This window comes from Strix uralensis, chromosome 11 (genome assembly GCF_047716275.1).
Source record: "Strix uralensis isolate ZFMK-TIS-50842 chromosome 11, bStrUra1, whole genome shotgun sequence".
Lineage (NCBI taxonomy): Eukaryota > Metazoa > Chordata > Aves > Strigiformes > Strigidae > Strix > Strix uralensis.
Window position 1 is genome coordinate 5,417,576 of NC_133982.1, and position 17,698 is coordinate 5,435,273.

Below are 17,698 nucleotides of genomic sequence, written 5' to 3' on the forward strand. Positions count from 1 at the left end.
TTGGCAGGGGTTTGGTTAATTTATATAAGGTGCATGCTAGAATTTTATGTATTCCGAAGCAGGATGGAGGAATATTAATGAACCTTTGTTTGCATATGTGCTTTTTTCATCGGGGAAGAAAACTTACTCTATTGTCATGATATAAATGAAACAAAGAACTTCTTAGAGGTATATTTAGATCAAATGAAAATGTAATCCCATGATGGAGCAAAAAGGTGGTTGTTTTCTAAAGACTGACAGCGTTAAAATGTGAGGATTTATAGAAAGACATGGTTGGTTAAGCCCACCCACATTCCTTTTGAAAAAAAACAGATAGCGACTAAAGCTTACACTGTAGTGTGGGTTGTCAAGTTGGCTGGGGTTGCAGTGCAAGCCTTTTCTGGCATAGGTCTGTCTAGATTGTAGCGGGGTCTGATTTACAGTGTGCATAACTGCTGGCAAGTGCCCCTGGTACAGACACTGTTACACTGGCAGGATTGCGCTTTTGCCAGGATGTGGTGAGAGGCTGCCTGAGAAAGAGTCGTGCTGGTACAAGTTCTGTTCCAGCGGTGTAAGGTTTATAGCTAGCACAACACAAAAGCAAAGTTGATGTTCATATGAGTTTGAATTTCTAAAAAGCTTTTCAGGGACAAGGGGTTGTTTTTCTTTAAGAAACCGAGCTGTTTTCTCAAAGTTGTGTGCTGCTTCCATTATTTCTTATGGAGGAAATTACTGAGGGAAAGAGATAAGGGAATGTTTCCATGGGGAGACTTATAGTGGCCTTCCAGTACTTAAACAGGGCCTACAGGAAAGATGGGAGGGACTCTTTATTGAGGATTGTAGGGATAGGACTAGGTGTAACAGTTTAAAACTGAAAGAGGGTTGATTTAGATTAGATATAAAGAAGAAATTCTTCCTTGTGAGGGTGGTGAGACACTGGCACAGGTTGCCCAGAGGAGCTGTGGCTGCCCCTCCCTGGAAGGGTTCAAGGCCAGGTTGGACGGGGCTTTGAGCAACCTGGGCTAGTGGAAGGTGTCCCTGCCCGTGGCAGGAGGTTGGAACTAGATGATCTTTAAGGTCCCTTCCAACTCTCAAACCATTCTGTGATTCCCCTACGGTGGGGGTTCTTCATTTTCCTAGTCCCCGCCTTTGCCTTCTGCATCTTGGGTGGTGTGGCTGAAGAACTTGCTGTTGAAGACTGAAGCAAAAAAGTCATTGAGTACCTCAGCCTTCTCCATGTCCCAAGTAACCAGGTCTCCTATTTCTTCTGGAGAGGGCCCACATTTTCCCTATTCTTTTGTTACTGATGTACCTATAGAATCTTTTTTTGTGGCCCTTGAACATCCCTGGGCAGATTTAATTCTATCAGGGCTTTAGCTTTCCTAACCTGATCCCTGGCTGCCTGTATTTCTCCCAGGCTACCTGTCCTTGCTGCCTCCCTCTGTAGGCTTCATTTTTGTGTTTTGAGTTTGTCTGAAAGTGATTTGTTTATCCATGCAGGCCTCCTGGATTTTTTTCCTGACCGCATCTTTGATGGGATGCACCACTCCTGAGCTTGGAGGAGGTGATCCTTGAATAGTAACCATCTTTCTTGGGCCCCTCTTCCTTCCAGGGCTTTATCCCATGCTACTATGCTAAGCAGATCCCTGAAGAGGCCAAAGTCTACTCTCTTGATGTCCAGGGTATTGTGTTGCCAAGTGTGTTTTTAGCCATCTTTTATTTATTCTGAGTTTTATTCTGAGTACTGAAAGTCCTCAGCATTCAGTTTTAAGCTCTTGTGTTTGATTATTCAAGGCTCTGGACTGAGGCTTTCATATGAGTCTAATTTTTTTTGACTATGAACTCTGTGTGCCTAATATTTGCAGCCTTGGTCTTACAGTGGTGTATGTTTGCACTCCAGTCTCTTTTGAACATTGGAATGACGGGTTAGAACCATTACAGTACAAGGAGATGATTTTGACTCGGCTCTGGTGGTATATAATACTTAAGTCATTTCTGGGTAATACAGTGGTGCATGCAGTTTGGTCATATGTTGAACAGTATTCCTGTTTCTTTTATCCACAGAGTTCCAGACTATAGACTTCATTGTAAATTCTTTTTTTTTCTTGGCGTCTGGTTGTGGTATTCTAGCAGTAGCCCATTTTCCTTCTCTATTGCTCAGTGGAAGCAATCTGTAAATCACCTACAAACAAGAACTCCCCATCCCAGTAAAGCCTCAGGTTCCGGTTGAGTTTGCTTTATTCAAAATTGGTTTTTTTCCTGAGGAAGGGAGGGGATTTTTTTAGAGAGGGGTTGTGTGTTGCTAGTGGAATGGAATTAAGCCAAGCATCTGTGGTCTATTTTTGTTTATGGATATTTCGTATGTGTTGGATACCTGTGGTCCTTTCAGCACAGGAGCTCTGGCCTTGTAATTCTGCTGTGAATACATTCGTCCTAGAAGAAGCTGTCATGAACAATCATGTAATTATAAAGTTTAATCCATGATGCAGTTTGCAGAAGGTCTCTCAGTACTCTATACATCAATTCTAGTTTTTTGTACTTTACGCAGCAATAGCTTCTTACCTTTAATATATTATAAAATGTTGTTTTTCTTGGCAAAATTGTACATGATTAATTGTTTATTGGCTGTGTCTTTAATTGTGATAGATCATTGCCAACAGCTGCACCCTTCTTCCTTTTGGCTTAGATATCTTGAATATTCACAGCCAGTAAGAAAAACTACTGCTGGCAGGGCCAACTACACTCTCATTTCCCCTTCTCTTGCTTGCCCTTGCAGCCACATGATAATGTCAGTGCCTTCCAGCTTTCTTCCCTAATCTGCAGAGTGGTGCTTTCCATGTCCAGTATGCAGAATTCTCATCCTTGTGGAAGAAACAGCTTTACTTTACCTTCTGTTCCCACATTTTGGAGTGACAGGTGGGAAGGGGAATGATATTAAAAATCCCAAGAAATATCCAAACCTACTATTCAGGATATTATTTGCTATTTATCTTAGTGGCAGGCTGTCATATCATTGAATTTATGGACAAGCAAGGTGACTAAAAGTGCAGTTGGTATTAGCAGTAAAAATAGTATTTAGTTTGTACATGCTAAAAAGCAGTATTAGTCTCTCATTTAAAACATTTTATCTTAATTAAAATCAGAAAGTGAAGGAAAAATTACTTCTACAATGAAAGGTCAGTCTCCAGCTTTTAATGAATAATAAACGTTTTTTAATGCTCTATGCTCATCTTGTAAAGTAGCATAGAAATGTGAAAAATTAAAATCTTGATTTTCAGAAAATGGTATTTGAATATCCATTACTTCATTTTTATAGCCTGTTTCTTCACGTATGAAGCACTTAAAATAACTCTTATTAATGGTAACAGGTAAATACCTTCCTCATTTTGAATCTTCTTCATACTTTGGAGTGGATCATCAGTTGTGGTATTATAACAGTATTTGATCACAAACATTTGATCTGTTTATGATTAAGCATTAATGACCATTTGTATTTCAAGCTGTCATTGGTTATAATGTTGAAAATTGAATTTTGCATTTGATATAACTGATAGTCTGCTTCAGCATCTGTTTTCCATATTAAATATTGTCCTAGGCTGTGAGGAAAAAAATAAAATACTGAGGAGTTTTGTTGAAACATATAATAAAATCATGAACAAATATTCCTGTGGTAACATGATTTAGAATTGAACCTTAAAAACCTCTTCAAAATTTGGCAAATACATCCCTTAAGTGATTATGTACAAGTAAGAAACCGTTATTCCTGACATTGGTAATAAATATCAAAAGCATTTTTGAATTATTTTCTGCAGTTACAGGATATTGTTTATTTTGAAACAGGTAAAGATGTTAATCCAAAATATATATGTAGGCTTCAGAGTAGTTACCTATTGATTTGCTAGAATATATTCCTTATATACCTATGTTTATACAAAATACTCAGTTTTCTATTAATTTTTTTATTCAAATGCTAAATAAAGTACAGCAATTACTGTGATACAAGCTGCTACAAGTGTTTCTTTATAATCTCCCTCATGTTTATTATTTTAATGCTGATATGAGAGGGCAAGTAAAAACAAGTGTTTGGAAGTTCTGAAAATTGAATTTAGATAAACAGCTAGAGTCAGATATTTTTCAAGTTGCCTTGGTCTGCAGAATTGGGTTAGAAAACTTAAAAGAATGCCTTTTCTTTCCAAACTTGGGGATTCAAGGTTGGAAAGAATACAGAAATAATAGGAATAACCAGTCTCACGGTATTCTGGCACTTCTGCTTCAGCTCTGGCCAGAATCCAGAAATAGAGAAGGGAATGAAACTGGAAAATAATATAGAAAAGAACCCTATAAACTTTTCAGATTCCAAGAAGGTCATTTTGGCTCAGTTTTGTGGGTGAAAGTCCAATAGCCGGAGGGTTTTCCACTTACATGAATTGATTAGTTTATACATAATGGAAACATAGCTAGTAAAGCACTGTGTCACACTCTGTATGAGACAGACTATACATTGGAAAGGTCAGGCCTTTACAGGCTTGTTGCTAGACAGTAGGATTTCACTCCAGTGCTGCTTTGTGGTAGCTCAGGACCCTCCAGAGCTCACAGAAAGTGGCAGAAAATTCTTGATATACTAGGTGGTGATCCTGGCCACTCCTGCCAGCAACTGACTGGCTTCAGACTGGAGGATTTTCAGAGCCTTCCTTCCCTGCCTGTTACTGCTACATATTAGGAGGAATATTGTGCTTCAGGAGAGCTGGCAAGGAGCAACGTGCAGACAAGAGAACAGAGGATCTTAAGTTATGACTGCTCTACAGCAGCAAGTGCCAGGCTGTGCTTTTCTTCTCAGCTTGAGCAAATACAGATGCTTTACTGCAGTATTGTCCTACCTATGCAATCTTGCCCCAGGCAGAATTCATAAAAAGGCAACACTTAACTCAGAAAGAAAGTAAAGGGAAATAAGTATTTCTGTTATGCTCTCTCCTAATCTTAGAATGAGGAAATTTTGTTAGGCATGCTTTACATCACGATTTAATGTTACTAGAAGTATTTGCTGAGTAGTGAAATGAATAGTAGTTTATATGTAATAAAGAGAGCCACAAGTGTCATAGTCAAAGTGATTGGGTAGGAAAATAATTTTGCGGTTGTGTTCCGGTTTGGTAAATACTTACATATCCAACATTTTGTCTGTCAAGGTCAGATACGTGGATGTTGTTGCTGTAATCACGACATTAAATGGGGAGAGCTAGTCAAGAGTATTGGTCTTCTGACAGGGTATTGTATGAAGGAGGGTGTCAATTAGGGAATTTATTTTCCATCTGTTGTATTTTATATAGATTACTGAGGTTCAGAATCCAGTTTATGGTATGGTTTTCCTCATCCAAGCTGAAGTGGACTGTACTCAACTGTATAGCATTTCAACATTTTGTAATATTTGCTACACTTTTTATGGAAAAATTTTGCAATTATGTTTGTTCTGGAGTCTGAAAAATCTACTTTATTTCAGACAACATTTATAGTAATGCTGTACTCCCTGTAATATGTAAGAAAAAGGGGTGTAATTCAGCATATAGAGAAAAACATGGTTATAAGAAGTGTTTAATCAACTAAAATTATCAACTTCAAGATATGAAATGACCTGGGTAGTTTTTCTGTTTTAGGCATTTGAATGTGACTAGGCAATAACCAGCAAGAATGTGACTTCATGGGTGACCTTATTAGTTTTAGCTATAATGGTTTTGGCAACTCAGTTCCTCATGCAGTTTGTAGATGAGGCCCATCTGTTGCATCTGGAAAGATTCAGGAATCTCTGTGACTAAAAGTCAGAACAGTTGGGGATGGAGGGAGAAAGGAAAAGCAAAGACTTTTTTTGTGAATAATCTAATTTCTATCTTGTCTGCTTTGTGTTGGCTGCAGTTTTACATGTGCATTTAATGTTAGTTTTTATCACCTTGCTTGTAAATGAAGTATTGAAACTTTTACAGAAAATTTATTTCAGTTGTTTTAAAAATTACTTCAGTGTTATATAAAAATTATTAGAGGTCTGTATGGCTATGTCAAATAACATGTGTCTATACAGAACGCCATTAAATAATAAACTGTATATGTTTACCAGGTTACTTTCGTATTTCATAAGCTTTTTCAGCTAGAGACAGGCTCCCTCTGAGAAACCCATACAGTATACATTGTGATTTTTAAAAATAACCTTTAGTTTTGGTGAATGCACATTAATAACACTGGAGAGAAATAGCAGGAGTATTTCTATTTTAATGCATCACTGAGCCATCACCATATGAATATATAGAGGGGAATATATACAGATGACCATGAAGAAATACATCAGCATTTAATTCTTCTTTCCGTATTTTGCAGTTGTACATCACAACATAGTACAGCCTAACTGCTTTTTGTGGCACAGATTCTGCCATCTTCATGAAAGCTGATACCTTGTTTTGTGACATCGTTGATCTCAGCTGAGCAACTTGGAGGATGAGTTATCACATATGAAAAATGATGGCAGAAATCTGATATGTAACAACCATCATAGCTGGTTCTATTTTAATCCTGACATAAAAAGTAATCTGTTAGAACAAACCCAGCAAAATTACTATATTATACGTAAGTCTTTAAAACAAAGCTTTAGAGAAATTGCATAGCTAAAATTGACATTGCTGGTCTAGAAACTGAAACTGCATTGAACATTTTTGGTAGGTGTGAATACAGATCTTAATAACAGAAGTTTTCATTAGAAGAGAGCCTTTACTTAATAATGCTTTGCATTTATAATGGCCTAAATTCTCCAAAGGTCTGGTGGTTTACTAATATCTGAGAGTTTGGGGTCAGAATGTGCTCAGCGTAGCACAGAATCAGGCCAGTAATGCCCCTTCACATTGCCATAAAAACAAACCCAGAATGCCTTTATGGAGGGGGTAAATTAGTCTCAGAAATTCTTATTGTATTTAGCATTTACTTATATAAAAATAATAATTTCCAAAAGTAAAATGCTTTCAGGAAGAAGTGACTAGATTACCCAGTTATTCTGCATTACCTTTATTAGAAAAAAACCTTGAAATTGAATAGTTTCATTATTGCTTAAATAAAGGCATTCAGAGGATTACAAAAGTTTGCTTTCTAAACACTGCACTGGCTTCACTCACTTTCATACACTTACGGCAATTAGTTGTATGGTATGTTAACCTGTCCAACTGATGGTTGTGCAGGTAAAGTTACTCATTAATTATTTAAAGAATTGGATATACTGTAGTTCATTGTGACTCAGTGGATTTAAAAATCTTTATTTTTTGAGATAACTGGTAGGAGCTTAATAAACATGGGAATAAAAATTTTTACACTGCTCTGAAGCATAATATAGCAGCAGCTATCTTCAGATGTCAGTTGTCATTCAATACCAAGCTATTAGTTATACTTGTTTCACACCTGAATGGTGTAGATCTGCCTACTGTGATGATCCTACGCTTTGATCTGTACCTTCAAAAAGTGATTGTTTGTGTGACACAAGGTATTATTACTCTAGTCTTACTTTAATGAGCTGTATGTATGAAGTCTGATATTATTCCAAACTGCCACACGTGAAAGCTGAGAACTCTGAGAAACATCGTTCACGAAGGTGCTTGAGTTCATGTGAACAAACTGGTTTGTAACCATCCTGTGTGCTGTTGACAGCAAGACCTCTTTTGGCTCTCCCAGACTGATAAATGAATGTGCTTGTTGAACCCTGTAGTTCTCTGAGTCATCTGCTAAGCCACAGATAAGATGAGGAAAAAGAGATGAGTGTCTGGTAGGGGGATACAAGGCTTTGTGTCTCATTTCTGCCTAGCAGAAGTCTGATACCACGTTTGCAGTTGCCATCGTGCAGCAGGAGGACAGCAGGCTGACTGCACCTGGATGGAGATGTTCTGCCACTTTTGTAAGGTGGTGTCCATTTCAAAGTGCAGCGTTAACTTCATTTTGGTTTGCTGTCACTTTGAAGGATATAGTAAATAGTTTGAAGATCCAATGAACCAAAAAAATGGTTTCACTGTTGAACAAAGATATAGAACTATAGTAATCGTCCTTGTTAGTTTTGTATAGTACAAGTGCTTCCTCTCACTTGTAAGACATGACGTAAACTAATGGGAAATTACAGCGCTAGGGTGTACTAGTTCAGTTTGGGAGGCAGGGATGTACATATCAAATTCCACTGAGATAAGTGTTTGGGGTTTGTTTTTTTTTTTTAATACCTGAGCATCCACAAAATGTCACAGGTTAAGTACCCTGAAGCGTGGTAGCAAAGCAGGAGTAGTGTTATAGTGTGTTTTGAAGAAGTCCTTTTTCTTCTTAGCACTGAAAAACTCAAAATCATCAGTTTCCAAGTTTCAGGCTTATGACCAGGATTCTGTTTTTTTAAAAGCAAGTTTAAAGGAAAAGCTGTTTTTAAGTGGGTGCTGAGGGATACATCTCTCTTGGTTTATTCTCTACATCTCATGGTTTATGTTCTGTGAGAACTAACTCACCAAAAATCGGGATATTTTGCTAGTCTCGTACTACTGTATGATGCCTAAAGGGGACAAAAAAGTAAGTTTTCCTTTAAGCACTTGCTAAAATTAAATGGATAATATTAAGGGGAGGAACATTGCTTACAAAAGCTGTTAGAATTACATTACACATGAATATAACAATATCCATTGTTTGAACAACTTGGACAACACATTGAGGAAAAAATGTTCCCGTGTAGTGGGAGTTACACAGAGTAGGCAGTGTAGCAAAGTTGAAGTCCACATTACTTTTAGAATTTGCTTAGATTATTATGCTTGATTTCTTATGTCTCATATTAATTCAGTATTCATTTTGCATTCATATGATTTAAGATAAAAATTTCAATTACTATTTTGACCAAATGTATATTGCTAGGTTATCTCATGCAGCAATGCTTTACAAAAACTAAATGGTCTTTTTCCAGGAAATTTCACAGAGATTTATTTTGTTTTCAACAGGCATAATATTTTCGTAAATCAGTGAAAGAAAATATAGGTTGTTTTCTGGAAAATATTGTCTATAAATTTTTTAACACTTCACCTTTTACTTTGAATTTTAAGGATACTTACCAAAAAGGAAGAATTAACCACATCTGATTGTGGCACTAATCATTTTCAAGGATAAATTATTCTGATAAGCAATGGTGACCTATACTTCATAATGTGTTCAGTATTCTGTGAGAAAACATACACAAGCCTAGTATATTAAAAATGGGGTAAATATATTCTAATAACTGGCATTAAACTAGTTATTTATTGTTATTTGCAAAAATGAACAATTGGCTGTTGTAGCCCAGTAGTACAAGCAGCCATGATGCAATATGGAGATACGGTGTCCGCTTCTTGCGTCAAGGTATTTGTATGAGAGATTTCAATAGTGTGGACGTGTCTGTTAGTCTTTTATTATCATAGAAGGACATTGCAGTATCATGCAGAACACCAGATTACACCTTTTTCAACTGAAATAGACTAATTGTGGGCACTGTAGTAGTTCTCAGTGGTCACTCTTAATGTTGTGTTGATTGAATTTGTTTAAGTTTCTTGCACTGACAAGGAAGGGTCTGAAGTACATTCATAGTTCAGAAGAGGTTAAATTCAGTAATGCACGTTTAAATTGAAAAGTAAGTTTAGAAGGGGCACTCGAGTAGAAATCCTTCTTGGTTGGTGAAATCTAACTTGCTGCATAGAGTACTTTGAGAAAATTTCTAATTTGAGAGAACTAAGTAAAAATAAGGTAGTCAACTGATTAGCAGCTGTGGGATTTTTGGGGGGAGAAGTTTTTGGTTTTTTGGGGGGTTTTGTTGCATGTGTAGTTTCTGGATAGTCTGCTGTTCGTTGGAATTGCTACAACAATCTACGTGTCCATCCATGGATAGCATAGATCAATCAAAATTGAGAACATCTTTAGGGGAATAGCTTTGTTGGTTATTGATCTCTAAATGATAAATATTTATTTTAAATGTGGACCTTAAACTGTACTGGGGTAGTCTGTACTTTCACTGAAAGTACCTCTGAGGAAACAGGAAATTCTTTGTAGCATTTTTTAAAACCTTGAAACAAAGCATTTATCTAAAATCACATGGTACAATCACATTCCCTTTTCTTGCATGCCATTATGTAAAAACTGTACTATTTCATAATTAAAGCATTTCTTCTGTGGGCAAGTGAGATTTTACCAATATTTTCCTTAATTGCATATTTGTTAATGAGAGGAAAAGTAATATTCCCATCAATAAACAGTAATATTATAAGCTGTGAATAATTTCAATGTATTTTAACAAAAGTTGACAAGTTTAGATTTTCATGAAGAGTTAAAATCATAAACCAGAATTAGTTCATTTAATATAATGGGTTATGTTGGTAGAGCAGGGCATTGATTTCATGTAGCTGTAAAAGGCAGCTTAGAGAAGAGAGAGGACATCAACTTGGAGTTCATACTTGTTAAGTAACAGTTTCTGGAAAATGAGAGGTGATAGTTGTTCTCCTTTACTTCTCTCAATAATTATTCTCCCTTATTACAAAATACCCTTCATGTGTTCTCTCCAGTGTGAAATAATCTATTTCCAAAAATGTATTTAAAATTTTTTCTTCATTTTCTTAACCTGTTGTTAAATATTTACCACTGTTGTTTCCTGGGAAGATAATATATAATCTCCATCACTGACTGTAAGATTAATATTACTTCAATATTTTCTGCAGGAGCACCTGTCATTAAAAAAGTACATTGTGGATATTGTGATTGAGAGTTCTGTTCCTGTGGAACCATTAAAAGATGGAGAGGAGAAACAAAAAACTAAAAAGAAAGCCAAAAAGCTAAAGGCACGGATGAACTCCAGGTAGTACAAATTTCTTTTAAATTTTTTTTCTTTAAGTTTTGTTCTAAACTTTACCTTTTGTCCTTTAGTATGAGTGCAGTGGAAGGCTGAAAAAAAATTAAAATTATTTGCTTTGGGAGTGTCTTGAAAATAACACTGATGAGCCTAATTTATGGCCACTTTCTCTGATTGAGAAAGAAAACTGAGTATCGATCTGGAGCCCTTGGTTTCACCTGTTAAGAGCTTTTCTCATAATTGGATGCTAGTGCCCTGCCAAAACTGTAGCCTCTTCTAGCATACAATAGCATGTTTAAATTTGTGTAAACCATGCCTATTTTTCTTTCTAGCTATTGATTTTTAAATGAAGTATCAAAGAAAATCAATAGTAATCAACAAATAGAAGTCAGCCTGCTGTAGTGTCAAATCCCATGACTAAATTTAATCATTTTTTGTTGCCTGACACAACAAAAAGAAAGTTAAAAATATCTTAAAATGGAAAGTGAGTTGTCAGACCTGCAATTTGTTATTAGTCTAAAAAGTGACATCTGCAAATCAGTATAATATGCAGGACATCATTATATCATGAACTGGCAGTGTCAGGCTTTATAGCTGAATAGTCTCCAGCCGAGGTTAATACTTAATTGAATGTTATAACATATTTTTGCATTTATCTCTAAAAATACTTCTCAGAAGGTAAGAATCATTGTTGCATATTTTCTCTGCCTTGTTTTTAAGCAAGAAGTGTTAGAAGAGAAAAACACCCAAATGGATTTTTAGAGCTACAGTAAAAATGAGATGTTTTATTAACTCATAATAGTGCCAATAATGGCACATTGGTCTTTAAAAACACAGTACTTTTATGTGTTATAGTTTCTGATTGTTTCCTCTTGATAAGCAAATCCACTATCTGTATATCACATTAGAACTGTTAAAACTGGATAACATATTCTTCCAGGTTTCTGATTGATTAAAATGCAGAGTTATTCATATTACCTGTTGATTTAATGCAGTTATTGGGTCCAATTTTAATTCTTTCTCAAGAGCTGCTTCTGTTGAATTTAGTCAAAGGTTTGTCAGTCCTAGGAGTACAAGCTCAAATATTAATTTGTTATTGGCACTGATAGCTGAAAAACTTTTTGAGAACATTCTGAATTTTTGTGTGTCAGATTGCTGGGTGAGTCAGCATATTCATCATCAAAAATTAAAACAGTAATAAAGGGGCATCATTTTACAAAGGTGATATACTGTCGAAAAATACAGTGGAAGTTTCAAAATCTAAGAGGAGTTATATTGGTGAGACATGAAATTCATGTTCATTAAGCTTGCTTTTAGTTTTAAAGGAGGACTAAACTTTTCAAGGGGATTACTGTCCTTGAAGATAACTGAGAGTTAAATTGAAGATTTCACCATGAGTTTTCTAGTGTTAACACAAAAGACTTACTAATAAAAATGTCCGGTAGCGATATGAAGCAAAGATTGTTCTGTGGAATTTCAAACAAACAATTGATGAGGAAAAAAAAAATCCATTTGGGAAAATAATTTTAGTCATGCAAGGCTTGCCAGTCTTCTACAGTTACTATAATTGACACTTGAGTAATAGTAATAGGCGTAGCAATGATGAATACTGCCTGGATGTTCCTGCATGTAAACTTATTGCTGGTGAGGTGGGGAAGTTTTCCATGTTCAGAAAATAGATGAGGATTATCTTAAGTTATGTGGCTAAAGCAATTAAAGTAATAACCTCAGAATTACAATATGAAATACTGAACTAGGTAATTTAGGTAGTGTCTGCTATGTTTCTGCCCAACAGTCTGGATGGTACTATCAACAGATGGCTGAGAGTTTACTGCTCAAAATCAATTCAAAACTGAGGTGGAATATATAGTTAAAGTACTTAATAATCAATTTATTGAGGATAGCTTAAAGGTGAAGAGTATTTGATGTTGATAATTCACATAGTTTCACAGGTGTTAGCAGATTATGTACAAACCACGTTTTAGTACATATTTGGCACTATTCCACTTCTCTAGAAAAACAAACGGTTATAACAAGCCCCCTTATGCCTCAAGACTTGAAATTATACATTCATATCAGTGTCTAGGAAGCTGTGATATTTTAAACTTGAAAAAAAATAGGTAACTGCATCCAAATAGGTTCCTGTTGCTCTCCTGAGTTTCTCGATCTTAAATCACTAGTTGCAATATCAAAGCAACGAAGGGCAAAGGTGAATGAGGGGACAAATTGTGATCAATGGGTTATTAGATATGTTGAGAAGTTTTGTTAGTCTTATTAATTATATTTATAACCCTAAGCCATTAAACTGGTGCTATAGTAACAACTGATATATAGCTAAGTAAATTATTTCAGATTAACATGTATGTGCTGCTAGCAGAAAATGACTTTGGTACCCGCATGGCAAGAGGAGGCTTGATGAAAGCTAACCTCAAGCAAAAGAAGTGTAGTTACGAGCTAGGAAGTACATACAGTTGAGATGTGCTTTGCAGTGGATTTAAAGCGCTCTAGTCATGTTCATTTAGTAACAGATATTTTAGGTGATTATTCATGTTTGACTGACTTGTCTGTACAAAACTTAAAGCTGAAATGTGTTGTTTCTGACTAAGAAGGCAAAAGGTTAATAAAGGAACCTCACCTTCTTGTTTAATACTAAATTCAGTTGTGATTAATAGCTTTTTTAATGATCCACAAATCAGAGCTAGGGGTAATGTAACCATATTTGCATGTAGCATAAGTTGTATAGGTTAAGCAAGCTGAGGGAAAATTTGAGTAGCTTTGGAAAACTTGATCCGCTTGGGTGAACAAAAAATATAAAGCGATCTTTAGTATTTGTATCTGAGAGAAATAACAGGAATTAAATCTTTGCTAAATCATTTTCTTTGCAGGGCAGCAATGAAACACATTTCCCATTGGAAGGCACTGTCAGAATCTTAGATTTGCAAAAAACAATCGGGCATTTGTAAAGTTAGCAAGAATGTCAACTGACAGCAGTTAATATTAAGAATACATTGAAAATTAATAGGAAACACTGTCTTTATGGGTGAAAGTTGCCCTGAGGCAGATTTTTTTTCTGCTTCTATCTGAGGGGCTTTTGGCACTTTCCTCTTGGTGCTTGTTATGGGTGCTCTTGGTATAGACAGACAGATCACATACCTGATCACAAATTTGGTCTGGCATGCCAGTTAAGTTTCCTTCAGGTGTGTGTACAGTTTTTTTAAAGAATTTTCCAAGCCATGAATGATGTTGTCCCTTGTTCATCTGAGAACACAGCCTCAAGAAGCTTGAACAGCAGATCTCCCTGAAGTCCCTAGAGATCTGCGTTGCATCTGTGAAGTCTTCATTTCAGAACAGTAATCGAAAGAACAGTTTTAACAGATCAAATGTTTTTAGCAGTTAAATGCTTTTACTGCCTGCTGGATGATTGTTCATCACAGGGCTCTGCCTCTGAGAATTGAATTTTTCTGCATCACTGTAGTGTCTGGATTAGTTTGACTTTGTGTGTGTATGTTGTTTAAAAAAGCTTACAGGATTACCACTGTGAATCCTGTTTTGGTTGATGGGCTGGCCATGATTGTCACCTGTTGGCATAGGCTGGCTGGAGTCTAAACAAGCAGTAGAAAAAAGTCTTGTCTCCCTCTTCCTACTTTTTGGCATATGGCCAGTGTAAATAATACTTTTAAGGGACTAAAGAGGTTTGTTTTTCTGTTTCCAGTAGTAAAAGTCATTCGTGGAGGTATTTACTCCTATGCTGTATGCCTAACAAGATTCATTATGTTACAGTACAGTCATTAGTTACATAAAAAATACTGCTGTACCTGTAAATATAACAAATTATTTATATGGTAATTATAATCTCTGTGATGTAGTGATCTTCTGACCTGCACTACGTGTCTAAATTACTAATATTTTCATCAGATGAATATGATAATTTTATAATAAGCAGTAGCTTACTGCAGTTGCTGTATATATCATGTGTATCTTTTCTACCATTTGGAAAGTCAATTTAAATACACCATTTGTGTACTGATGTTATTCTAAAGTAGTAATATTAATCATAAATTGTTAATGGCCAATAGTTAAGTATCAGTATGGATTATGATGGGGCAGAATTGACAGAAATGCCACGTGTTACTGTGAAATAGAAAAAACCCAAAGGTTAGAATTACCTTGCTGCTATTACATGCTGTACACTTCAGACAATAGTCAATAATAATGAATATTTTCTCCTCCAGGGCAAAAGAATATGAGAGTTTGATGGAAGCAAAAAATGCTGTCTCTGATTCCCCATTTAAAGCCAAGTAAGCATTTAACTTTATATATTATAGATATACACTTTTTTTCCCTCCTTGCTGGAGCAGAAGTGCTTCTGAAATTTCCAGTGGAGCAGGTGTGGTAAGGTTTTCACTCAGTATGGGGCATATTGCCATTCCAATACAAAAGGTCAGACCTTATGAATGCAATTTTTCCTGAAGGTGCTGTATATCTTAAAACATTAAGATGCAACAGTAAAGAGAGCATATGCTCATCCTTTTCTTACCTGGAAGCAAGAAGGTTCCAGCTTTGTACTTCAAGACTGATGGTGAAAATTCAGCACTGGAATTCTGGGACTGAAAATCTTATGTTTGGCCTTCAGTTGGTCAGAAACAAAGGTTCATATGGTGAAAGCACAGACATTTTAATGCACAGATGTCTTAATCTGGCATTGAGCTTTTTAAAGAATAGACTTTTTTATTGTCTAGGATAAGGCACAGATGAAAACAGTTGGATGGTAAGATTAAAACAAGACCTGTTATCACTGACAAATTCCTCCTCAGTTTGAAACTGAAGATTGCTCAGCTTTTGCTTTCTGATTCCTTTGAAACTGGTTGGCAAAAGATGCAGAATGTTTGGATTTCCAAAAAGTTTTGATAAGGTCTGTCACCAGAAATTTTAAAAGAAAACTATATGGCTGTAGCATAAATGGAAATCAGTTTAAAAATTGAAAAGAAGTGTGAGTATATGGACAGTCCTTGCAGAACAGGGAGGTTACCTGTAGAGTTCTGCAGCCCTATGATGTTCAACATATTCACAAGTGACTTGGAAAAAGAGGGCAAGCAGTGAGGTGACACGGTTTGATGATGATGATGCAAAGAAATTGAGGATAGTAGGGACAAGAGCTGATACTGAATGATAATTTTGAAGAGAGTGACTCGGCAGCAAAATGGCAGGCAGGTGAAATCCAGTGTATATTAAGTACTACACAATGGAGGGGGAAGGCAGAACTCAGTTATATCTTCACATACGAAGTGTGGGCTTTGAACTTACAGAAGTGATATGTAGTTCCAAGAAAATACCAGCTCAATACTCTTAGGAGTTAAAGGAAAACTTTTGTTAAAATTATTTAGAAAGGAACAAAAACAGAACAAAGAATGTCCTTATGTACAAATGCTCGGGTCGTCTACGTCGTTTGAATACTAAGTGCAGTTCTGGTTTTTAGTCTCAGAAAGGATATGCTAGAATTGTTAAAGGTTCAGAGAAGACAGGAAAGGAAATCAGTAATAATTTCTGGCAGGAAAGGAAATCAGTAATAATTTCTGGCATAACTTCTGTATTAGGGACTAAGTAACTAGTACTTCTCATTGTGGAGAAAAATGTGATAATGGGAAGAAGTTTTAATGGGGATATGTTACAGATATCTGCAAGGTCGTAAATGGCATGGAAAGGATGGATGTTGATTGTTTTCTGTCCTTCCTGGTACCAGAATGACGGAGCACAGAATGAAGATGGAGCCAGGTTCAAAAGAAACCAAAGAAAACGGTTCTTAGTACAGTGTGCTATTAGATGTATGGAACTCAATGACAAAAATCACGCAGATGCTAACAGTTTACCTGCATTACTGCAGTTCTGGGAAACTACATCCAGCCCAAGAGATTCCTAAACTGAAAATGGGGAAAGAAACAGATTAGTAAAGAGGATTATGCCTGCTTGCCCTGTTCTTAATTTTCCTGAGACATCCATTTACAGTTTGCTGTTTAAACAGGGTAGGGGGCAGATGGTACGCCTGTCTTATAGTTGTGCTCATGAAGTCTGTAGCAGGTCAGTCAAGAGGCTGTGGTGTCTCAACAGTTGGATTCGAAAACCTTCATCCTAAAATTACCACTTTCCAGATTGGGGATATTTGTCTTCAGAGTGAGGTAATAACCTGTACCAGATCCTGTATGTTTTGTGGTTGCTTTCATCACTCATAAATTGCTCGTATACTTGCAGGTAGCATTTTTTAGAAGTTACTGTCGGTTAAGATGTTCAGATCCTTGCTGTTGGTCTTCCTTGGTTGTATATGCAACTAGCCTGTATGTAGTATCTTTTACATAGCCTTTCAGTAGTTTGAAAACCTGCTGCTGAATCTTAGTATGTATTTTCAAATAAGAAAAATCCATCACTGAGGCTTGACATAAGAAAATTAAACATCTCCACCAGATGGCATACCTGCATAAACACAATGAGAAAGAAGGTTCTGTTGTCAGCTTTGTTTCTTATAATCAGCACTTCAATTTTCAAGATTAATTTCATGGCAGATTAAGACTTCTAGATTTTCAGCTTTTGTGTTTTGCTTTTCTTTGCTACCAGAAAATAAAAAATTTGGGTCTAGTTGTCAGAAAGTAGAAATGTGTGCTTTTGAGTGACTCTGGAAAATATTGATAAGCTGTAGTTCTTCCACTTTAGTTTCTTTCTGATTCCTGATTATCAGTGATGTAATATGGTCAGTTGTTTCTCAGTTGCAGTGCAACAGGAACTCAGTTTTTTTTTTAATTTTTAAAATTCTTTTTAATATCTTGACTGATCCTGAATTTGCAGTTCTCTTTACTTAATGAAATGCTAGTGTGCTTT

At 36.1% G+C, this 17,698-nt stretch overlaps 1 protein-coding gene across 3 annotated transcripts in view; it reads left to right on the plus strand.

Annotated features, from left to right (window-relative positions):
• SCAPER (S-phase cyclin A associated protein in the ER) overlaps positions 1-17,698 on the plus strand; it is a 167,909-nt gene that overhangs the window by 67,702 nt on the left and 82,509 nt on the right. For all 3 annotated transcript variants that reach the window (XM_074880532.1, XM_074880533.1, XM_074880534.1), the window contains exons 21-22: positions 10,701-10,837; positions 15,064-15,129. In XM_074880532.1, coding sequence (XP_074736633.1) covers positions 10,701-10,837; positions 15,064-15,129 — 203 coding nt within the window. The remainder of the gene's footprint in view (positions 1-10,700; positions 10,838-15,063; positions 15,130-17,698) is intronic.